We start from the raw sequence: 9,153 nt of genomic DNA, 5'->3' as shown, positions 1-9,153 counted from the left end.
AACTTTGGTTTCAAAGCGCTTCGACTTCGCTTGAAATGATCAAAGCTCACTCTAATGCTTCACACAGCCCTTCTCTGAACTACTATAACCTGTGCTAGAGTAGTCTGGCGAACTGAGCGGAAAACATCAGGCACTCACCGCATCGATGTTACTCACACCCGCCGATTCCACTGCTGCCACTACTGTTACGAAGACGAGACGCCAACACGGTCTCGAAGGTGCCACTGCTCTGAACTCCGCCGACACGGTCACCAGCCATTCGGTAGCGTGTGTTACTCAGCTTGCAACTGCTTCTGCGCAAAGCTAATAGTCGAGCGGACGAGACGACGGTGAGTTAAGGCAAGGTTTATGTACAGCAAAAAACTAGAAGCGTTACAAATTTACCACTGGGGCCGACAGCTTACAGACAGACAGAAGAACCGAGCTCTCGTCTCTGACACATAGGTCTACTGCTGGCGACGCACCGCAGTTTTTTTTTAATAGGCACCGGGTGGATCCTTTGAGTAACCGAATGTCCAACTACAATTGCCGCTGCCGGGATGTCGGAATCCTCTAATGCGGCCCGCCGCTGCGCATGGTTGCACCTAGGACGAGGGGTGTTGCCACGCATTGCGTAAGACTCGCCAGACTGGAAGGCGCCGATTGCTGCACGTGGTTGCAGCCAAGGATGAGCGACGTTCCCTTTTGTTGCGTAAGACTCGCCAGACTGGAAGGCGCCGATAGCTTCTACGGGCTCGCGGGCTGAGGGAGCTCGCGGTGCGTTGCGTGGCAGACCGGCGCCGCCTCTTGATGACGTCGTTGAGTTGATGGCGTCAGGTGGGCTCGATTGCTGGCTTTGACTGAGATTGCCTTTTTCAGAGGCATTAACGTTTGGTGCAGACTCGCATGCGTAACAAGGCGCAAAGCCCGCAGTTATGTACCAGTGTTTCTTACTGGAACATGTCATTCGCTGTTAATGGAGAATGGGAAATAGAACTGTTCGTTTAAACATATGGAGCCCTGCAGTCTTCGTTTAGTGAATCTGCACGCTGGGAATTTTTATTGTTCAACAACACGCAGGAAAATCTCCCACCGGCACTACCTATGGTGGTCAAGATACAGTACATGCCTGTATTTAGGCGTTTTTTGTGGGCGCCGCCATATTGCTTGCGGGCGGGCCTTTTTTTTGGTCTGGCAGCCCATCAGACATGCCCGAAGTTCATTGTTTGCATAGAAGGCAAGCGTGCGGTGGTGGTTCTGTATCAGGGTTTACGTTGTGAATTTAAACTAAAGTGATGCAGGTTCTATAAAAAATGGCTCTATGAGCCTTTCTGACAAGGTTAAAGCCGTTGAGGGTCAATTGTTTTACTATGCATTGCCGCGAACGAGTCCGCTACTGTTGATGCAGTACACTCACAGCAGCGACTTTCTGCTGGAACAATGAGCAGTATTTTGAGGTATTTCTTTTTCAGAAAGAGCAACAGCACTTCCAGAGCATAGTGAATATATTTCTTGAACTATAGTCATTCGTTTTTCTAACAATATTTCTTTACTCTAGGCCGTCGCATCGGTTACTGCTCTGGCATATAGCCTTGCGTTCGAGTGTAGTGGTTCGTCTTTATTTCGTGGCATTGACGGTTTTTGTCAGTTGCGCACTAACGGTTACCTAAATTGTTTCTCAAGTCTGAGTGACCATGTCTTACTTGCTCGTTCGTTTTGCTAGGTGTGCACTTAAATACAGCTCTTACATCAATCGACGCTGACGTGCCTGTGCGTCCCCTTTTCATCTTCTCTTTTTAAATCACAATATTTGAGTGACTCTCGGTGCTATGGTAACTTTACCTGCAATAGAGAGAAATTTTACGTGGGTCTGTTTATCTGGCAATTATTGTCATCGTTAGAACAGCTCTAGGCTGCGTACCTTCCGTATATAGCCGAGGTTGCCCATCGATGTCGAAGTCATTGCGGTTCGTTCGCCGGAAAAAAAGTGCTCCGAACATACCCGAGTACCAGTGGCAGGTACAAAGTTTCTCCTGTTTAAGTTTGAAGCCATACAAACAGCTGCTTCTCGTCAACAGAAAAACGACGCAACTTGAAGAGAAGAGTCGACAACCACGAAAACTCCGCGTCTGGTGATGCACATGGCATGTTTTTTTTCGACAGCAGTTTCTTTTTTCTGTAGTTGTTACTGCACCCAAAAACAGCGCAGTGGTTCCACAATGACCAATTCTTGGCTGTCATAGCAATGAATAAAAACAAAAACCGCAGGTTGGCCTAATACACGGCAAATGGCACAAATACTGGCATCAACACACACCCACTCCAAGCTGTCTCCCGCATGCCAGAGAGTAGGAAGGCGTTGGTTGCCAGACCGGACGTACTCACGCAATGCAAAGGTTTTACGAGGTGGACAGTAAACGGTTATGCAGCGTGAGCAGTCGGCGTTTTTCATTAAGGAGTTTGCTAGTAGGCGCTGCCTGCATTGGCGTTCCGCGGTGAGAGATAGCAGGAGCGTAGGAGAAAAAGAGAAGGAGGTTCGCATGCAGAATGAGGGAGTAGACGTTGCTCCGAGGGATGTCTAGAGAACCGAGCAGGGAAGTGAGTGTTGACTAGCAAACGCTGCCTGCATCAGCGTTGCGAAGTGAGAGAGGGTGGAGCGCTGCATAGAGGTTCCTATAGACACTGGAGGGAAGTCTGGCGTTATTGTCTATGGAAGCTTCAACGCATGGCGCTTAAGCGAACATGAGATTTATGGGCCTAGTCTTCATACTTTACATTTCTTTTGGCTTCGCATGGCTTGAAGCTGCTTTGTCACGTAACAAGGATCTGCAAATGTTCAGCAGTCGCGCTTCACCACCTTCACTTCTTAGGCTTATCATCCGGTCACGAAGTTCTAAACGCTTTGTTCTTTCCTTCGAAACAAAACTGAAACAAACTATTAGGCGAAGCCACAAGCGAGATTCGCCGCCCCCAAGTCTCTTTCTTGTCCCTTTGTCGTCTGTATCGTACACGTGGCGCAAGATATGCGCATGAACTGTGTAGAGATGTACCTGATACGCACGCATTCAGCGCATATAACCAGCTGACGTTCAATAAACCGGGTTCTTTTACCCACCGGCTACCAGGCGTATCATGTCATCGATACATGGTGTCAGAAGTGCCGCGCAACCATCGCCGCACACGTAGGCGCCCACGGCGCGCTGAGCAGTCGGGATGGCATTTGTTCGACCGCCGGATGCAGTACGCTTCACAGGAGACCTAGGCAAGAGCTGGCCACTGTTCAAGCAGAAATTTGAGCCATTTTTCAGGGCTACAGAACCTTCCGGACAACCGCGACTAGAGTAGACGAAGACTGCGTTGCTGCTGACAACTGCAGGCGAAGAAGCCATAGAGGTAGTTATTACCTTCGTTTTTTCAAAAGGCGAAAGCAACAGCGATTACGCTACGGTAGTCAAAAAGTTTGACGAGTACTGTGAGAGCCAGAGCAATGAGACATATGAACGCTACTTGTTCGGAAAACGAATGCAAGAGCCAGGGGAACCTTTTGAGCACTTCGTGCGAGACGTGAAGACACAAACTCGTCTGTGTAACTTTGAAAACTTGCGTGACTCGATGATCCGCGATCGGATTGTTTTTTGGAGTACAAAACGAGAAACTACGAGAGAAGCTGCTAAGGAGCAGAAATCTCACGCTACAGAAAGAGGAACAGACTTGCAAGGCAGCAGAAGCAACAGCAGCCCAGCAAGAAACGCGGCTACGGGACCATCAAGTGGATCCAATTCGGAACTTCCCAGCGCCAGGTAGGCAGCACCGAGAATCGAGACAAGGAAACAGCAACGCCAGGAAGCCACCAGACTACATATGTCCCAGATGCGCGCGAACACACGCGCCAAGAAAGTGTCCTGCGTTCTGGCGTGCTTGTTACTACTGCCAGTGGAAGAACCACTTCGCAATTTGTTCCAAAGTAGGGAGTCGAGTCAACGAGCTCACTGGTGAGGAAGAATGCTTTGATGTGCTGGATGTATCCTTGAGAAGCAAGGTCAGCGGCCACGACTGGCTTGTTCACGCGAACGTTGCTCACGTATCAGTGAGCTTTAAAGTCGATACTGGCTCGCAAGCAGACATCATTCCCTTGAGTTCACTCACCAAGATGCAGCCAAAAGCACTGTCAAAGTCCAACTGCTCAGTGCTACACTCGTACGGCGGCAATGAAATCAAACACTGTGGCAGCATAACAGCCGATGTGACACTGAACGGACACACCGCAGTCCTTCAATTTTTCGTCGTACGTAAAGGTCAAGCAATCTTGGGACGGCAAGCATGTGACTGCCTTCGGCTGGTTTCACGCCCAGTGCACAGCGTGGAAAAAAGCACAGCGGAAGGCGTAACGGGGGATTTTTGGCACCTTTTAAGTGGCACGGGATGCGTCAAGCGCCATTACCACATGGTACTCCACGACGACGCAGTTCCGGTGGTCCAACCAGCACGGCGGATTCCACTAGCCTTGCGAGAACCACTGCGTGAAGAACTGGAGCGTACGGAACGAAGCGGCATCATTGCAAGCGTGACAGAGCCTACGGATTGGGTGAGTCCTCTCGTGATAGTACGTAAAAAGGATGGAAAGCTTCGAGTGTGCATGGATCCGAGGAAGATTAACTAATGCATAAAAAGGGAGCACTATCAAATGCCGACGCGAGAGAACATAGAAGTGGAACTAGCCTGCGCAAAAGTGTTCACCCGGCTCGATGCTAATGCTGGTTTCCACCAGATACCATTGGATGAAGAAACTTCAAACATTTGCACATTTTCAACGCCTTCTGGTTGATACCGCTTCTTGAGGCTACCGTTTGGTATTTTTTTCAGCTCCAGAGGTGTTCCGAAAACTTTGAATGAAGTGTTTGAGAATCTGCCAGGGGTAAAGGCATACGTTGACGACGTGATAATCTGAAGCTCTTCAATAAAGGAGCATAATGAACGACTCAAGTCTGCCTTGCAAGCAGCAGAACGAGCTGGACTAACTTTTAATGCGAATAAGTGTGCAGTGCGTGTAAAAGAAATAGAATTCCTAGGTGACGTAATTAGTCATGAGGGCATCAGACCTAATCATAATCAGGTGAAAAGCATGACTCAAATGCCAGAACCAAAGGACAAGCATGCGATTCAAAGGATGCTGGGTGTCGTAAACTACTTCAGCAAGTTCTTGCCATCTTTGGCTCAGAAAACGGTACTGCTCCGGAGCTTATTAAAGCACGACACACATTTTGAATGGACTAATGACCACGCTAAAGAATGGCAGATTCTATGTGAACGCATGTGTCGCCAGCCCTTGCTATCAATTTTCGATCCAAAAAAGAAAACCGAAGTTTCATGTGATGCGTCGCAAAACGGAGTAGGTGCTGCCTTGTTACAGTGTGAAAATGGCACGTGGAAGCCTGTGGCATACCCGTATAAATCGCTCACCGAATCTCAACAAAGGTATTCGCAAATCGAAAAGGAAGCCATGGAAATAGTGTATGGGTGCGAAGGATTCAACCATTCCACATATGGTCATAAGATTATCGTGGAAACGGTCCGTGCACCGCCCACTGATAGCGATTTCTCCGAAAGCAATCGGAGACATGCCACCAAGGCTGCAACGCTTTTTTTGCGCCTGCTTCGATACGACTTGGAAATTATGTTTATTCCAGGGAAGCACCTCCTGCTGGCCAATATGCTTTCCCGGGCGACTGTCAACTGCAACAATTTCACCGACGACGATGTGGAGGTACACGCCGTGAGTGTGCTTTCATCCCGTATCAGCAACAGGACCCAGCAATGACTGGCCAATGAGACAAGTAAGGACAACTACCTGGCAAACGTTGTAGAAAGCCTGAGCAAAAACACACCTATTGATGGCCAGCTAAAAGTGTTTAACGGAGAGCTCTCACACGCGCAAGGTTTGTTGTTGAAAGGGTACAAGATTGCGATTCCTGCTAGCATGAAGCATGAAACTAGAAAAAATCCACCAAGGGCATTTAGGCATCACGAAGTGCTAGTCCAGGGCACGTGATTGCTTTTTCTGGCCTGGACTGAGTTGAGACATTGAAGACTTTGTACAAGAGTGTTCAGTCTGCAGGAAATTTGCCTACAGCCAGCCCCGTGAACCATTGCAGATGTGACCGATACTTGAGCAAGCATGGAGCTGAGTAGGTATAGACCTTTCCACTACAGCGGCAAAATGTAGCTATGCGTCTGCGATGCATTTTCAAACTTTCCCGAAGTAGAAATGCTCAAAGATGCGTCGGCTGTCACGATTATCCAAGCGACAAGTGCCATTTTTGCCAGATATGGTATACCAATGGAAGTGTGTTCCGACAATGGGCCACCTTTTTCGAGCAAGTTTTTTGCCGCGTTCGCGCGAAAGTATAGTTTTCAGCATGTCACTTCTAGCCCTGGCTACCCACAATCGAACGGTCTAGCCGAAAAGGGGATACAAGTAGTGAAACGGATTTTAAAGAAAACTGATGAAGCTAAACACGACTTTTGGCTTGGTTTGCTTGCCTACAGGACAACACCCCTGGAAGGCAGCGCGGCACCAGCGGAGCTTCTCCAGGGCAGGAAACTGAGAACAAGAATACCGGACTTGGGAGGTTATTCATGTCTCCGCATCATCAAGCATCATCAGACGGACAGCCAGAGGCGTCCCCTGCCAGCTCTGAAGCGCAGTGATGTGGTGCGTCTAAAGAAGCAGTCGTGGGACACAAAAGCGTGGGTGGTGGATCACTGCACACAACCTAGCACTTACAATGTGGTCACAGAAGAGGGGAGAATCCTACGACGTAACAGGAGACATTTGTTGTGAACCAGAGAACATTTTGTGCGTGCATTTTCAGATGACAGCGAGGACGACAATGAGGACGAGCCACTCGACAGCAGTGGAGGTGCATCAGCACAACAACAGTTGCTATCAACTGGGGGAACAGTGACGAACGCTTCAGCAATCCGAAGATCCCAGAGGCAACGTAGACCGCTAAATCGTTTAAGATATGACAGAAACTTTGAACAAGTTCCAGCAGCGTGCTTTTTGGTGCTCGCCACTAGCAGTGCACCAACACTTCACTAACAATGTCCTAACCTTGTGGAGGCGGTGCGATGTTTTCTTGTTCTGTTTTTGTTTTCTGAAAGAAGAAAGATGTCTCGTACACGTGGCGCAAGATATGCGCATGAACTGTGTAGAGATGTACCTGATACGCACGCATTCAGCGCATATAGCCAGCTGACGTTCAATAAACCGGGTTCTTTTCCCCACTGGCTACCAGGCGTATCATTTCATCGATGCAGTCGTCGTTTTGTTCTCGCGCTATATCTACTGTCACGCAAGTACGAAGTCTAGACAAATACGTGCACTACCCATCATTTTCATGGCCGCTGAATCATCGCAGCGCCAAAGTCTGCTATAGTAAATTTTATGAAGTTATAGAGCACAGAAGACGAAGAGGAGGAGGCCCGCATGCCCAATGGACCTGTAAACGCCACGGGGATCGGATGCCTAAAAGAGAGAGCAGGGGGAGCGAGCGTTGGCTATCAGACGCTGGCTACGTTGGCATTGCGAGGCGAGAGGGGGGGGAGCGTAGGAAACGAGGGGAGGGCACGAGCACGCGCATTGCGATTGTGAACGTCGCTGGGAGGTATGCCTAGAGGAGAGAGGCGGGACGAGAGCGAACGTTGGCTAGGAAACACTGCGTGCGTCGGCGTTGCAAAGCGAGATAGGGGGGAGCGTAGTACAGTACAAAGAGGGGAGTGAACACGCATGCGCAGTAAGGGTGGTCACGCCCTGCACAGGATTGACGACCACTAGAAGCTTCGCATCCGAAACATCATTTTGCAGCTAACGAGCTACAAAGCACACGACGGTCACTTGATGGATTCAAGTGGACGGCAACCGATTTCGTCGGTGAGGCCATGTTTTCCGGCCGCGGCCTGTGCATCAGCTTCTCCTCAGTGCATCGTTGTTAGCGGCGTTTGGAAAGTTGATCTGAAACATTGCAACCTAACGGTAGCATAATCAGCAACTCTAATATCAGCTGAGTGTGCTATAGGAGTGTGCTCTCTTGCCTCTTCATACATTGCTCTTGAAATCGACGTGACATTTGCGAAATAAATAAGTCGAAAGATGGGACGTAAGATACAGTACAATCAGCACTTGTCTTGTGGTACTGTGTCTTTCATCCCAACCTTCGAGCTGATTTATTTCTTGAATCAAATTGAATCAAACGAAGAGACGTTTTAGAATAGAGGGTTTGCCCCTGGTTGCATTTACGCACGAAAGCATGATCGAGCGAGAAAAAGGTGACGCTGCCGCAAACACGTTGGTGCAGACTGAAATCACCGGCCTAAGCAGAGCAGAGCAGAGCACTTCTGTTGGATGGTCGGCTCTTAACCAATGAGGAAAGAATGACGAAAGCTCTCCGCTAAGGCACAAGTACGCGCCACATACGATGGTTGAAACAATAGTCTGATAGTGGCACCTAGTGTTGAAGACATCAAGTATTTGAGCCTTCAGTCGGCCTCCGAGCTCCGAAGCCGTTATGCTAAACTCGGAGCGCCGACGCTGCGTCCGCTCTCGGTAGCTGGCTTTTGTGGTGCCCTCCGCTGTCGACATGAGGATGCCTGGGGACTGTTTTTCGCCCGAGCTGTTCACAAAGATGGCCAAGAAGATAGCACAGCTGACGAAGGTAATGTGCAATGCCAGGAAGGGCCTTTTCGGGAAAGGTGTGTGGCTCTGCCGTTTAACTACTTTAAGCGCCAAAAAGTAAGCTTTCCGGAAAGACGGGTTTTTAACGCCCTGGCTTCGTAAAGGAATAACTGCTAACTCTTTTCGTGTATCCCAACTTTTCTAAAAGACAATTGTATTTATACAAGGAAACAACCAGCATGCCTTATTTACCCAATATTTCCTTTTACGCTGTATAAAAATAACTGAAATTCAGCTCTCGCTAAGCCAGTTTTCTATAGTCCATGCTGAAGGTATTTTATCCTGGCCAGAAGGCGTGCCAGACTGTAAATAAACTTCATGGCAGTTGCACCAGTGTGCTTTAGCCCTTTTTCAAGAAGCTCGATTGACAAAAATTGCTTCTTGAGCCTTCATTCTCTCTAAGCTATCTCTTTTAAACGCACGTCTATGCTTAAAAAAAA

The 9,153-nt window shown here is 48.8% G+C and overlaps 1 protein-coding gene across 10 annotated transcripts in view; it reads left to right on the top strand.

The window, feature by feature from the left end:
* Positions 1-8,554: 8,554 nt before the first annotated feature.
* The window catches only part of LOC142777415 (uncharacterized), a 498,660-nt gene continuing 498,061 nt past the window's right edge, over positions 8,555-9,153 (top strand). For 6 of the 10 annotated variants that reach the window (XM_075881776.1, XM_075881775.1, XM_075881773.1 and 3 more), the window contains exon 1: positions 8,556-8,693. In XM_075881776.1, the coding sequence (XP_075737891.1) occupies positions 8,619-8,693 (75 nt within the window). In that variant the 5' untranslated portion in view covers positions 8,556-8,618. Of the gene's footprint in view, positions 8,731-9,153 lie in introns of all 10 variants that reach the window. The other 4 variants (XM_075881769.1, XM_075881768.1, XM_075881777.1 and 1 more) reach the window with 4 other exon arrangements.

The sequence above is a fragment of the Rhipicephalus microplus genome, chromosome X (assembly GCF_043290135.1).
Source record: "Rhipicephalus microplus isolate Deutch F79 chromosome X, USDA_Rmic, whole genome shotgun sequence".
NCBI lineage: Eukaryota > Metazoa > Arthropoda > Arachnida > Ixodida > Ixodidae > Rhipicephalus > Rhipicephalus microplus.
Note: the sequence above shows the minus strand (reverse complement) of the source record. Positions and strands in the feature narration are given on the sequence as shown.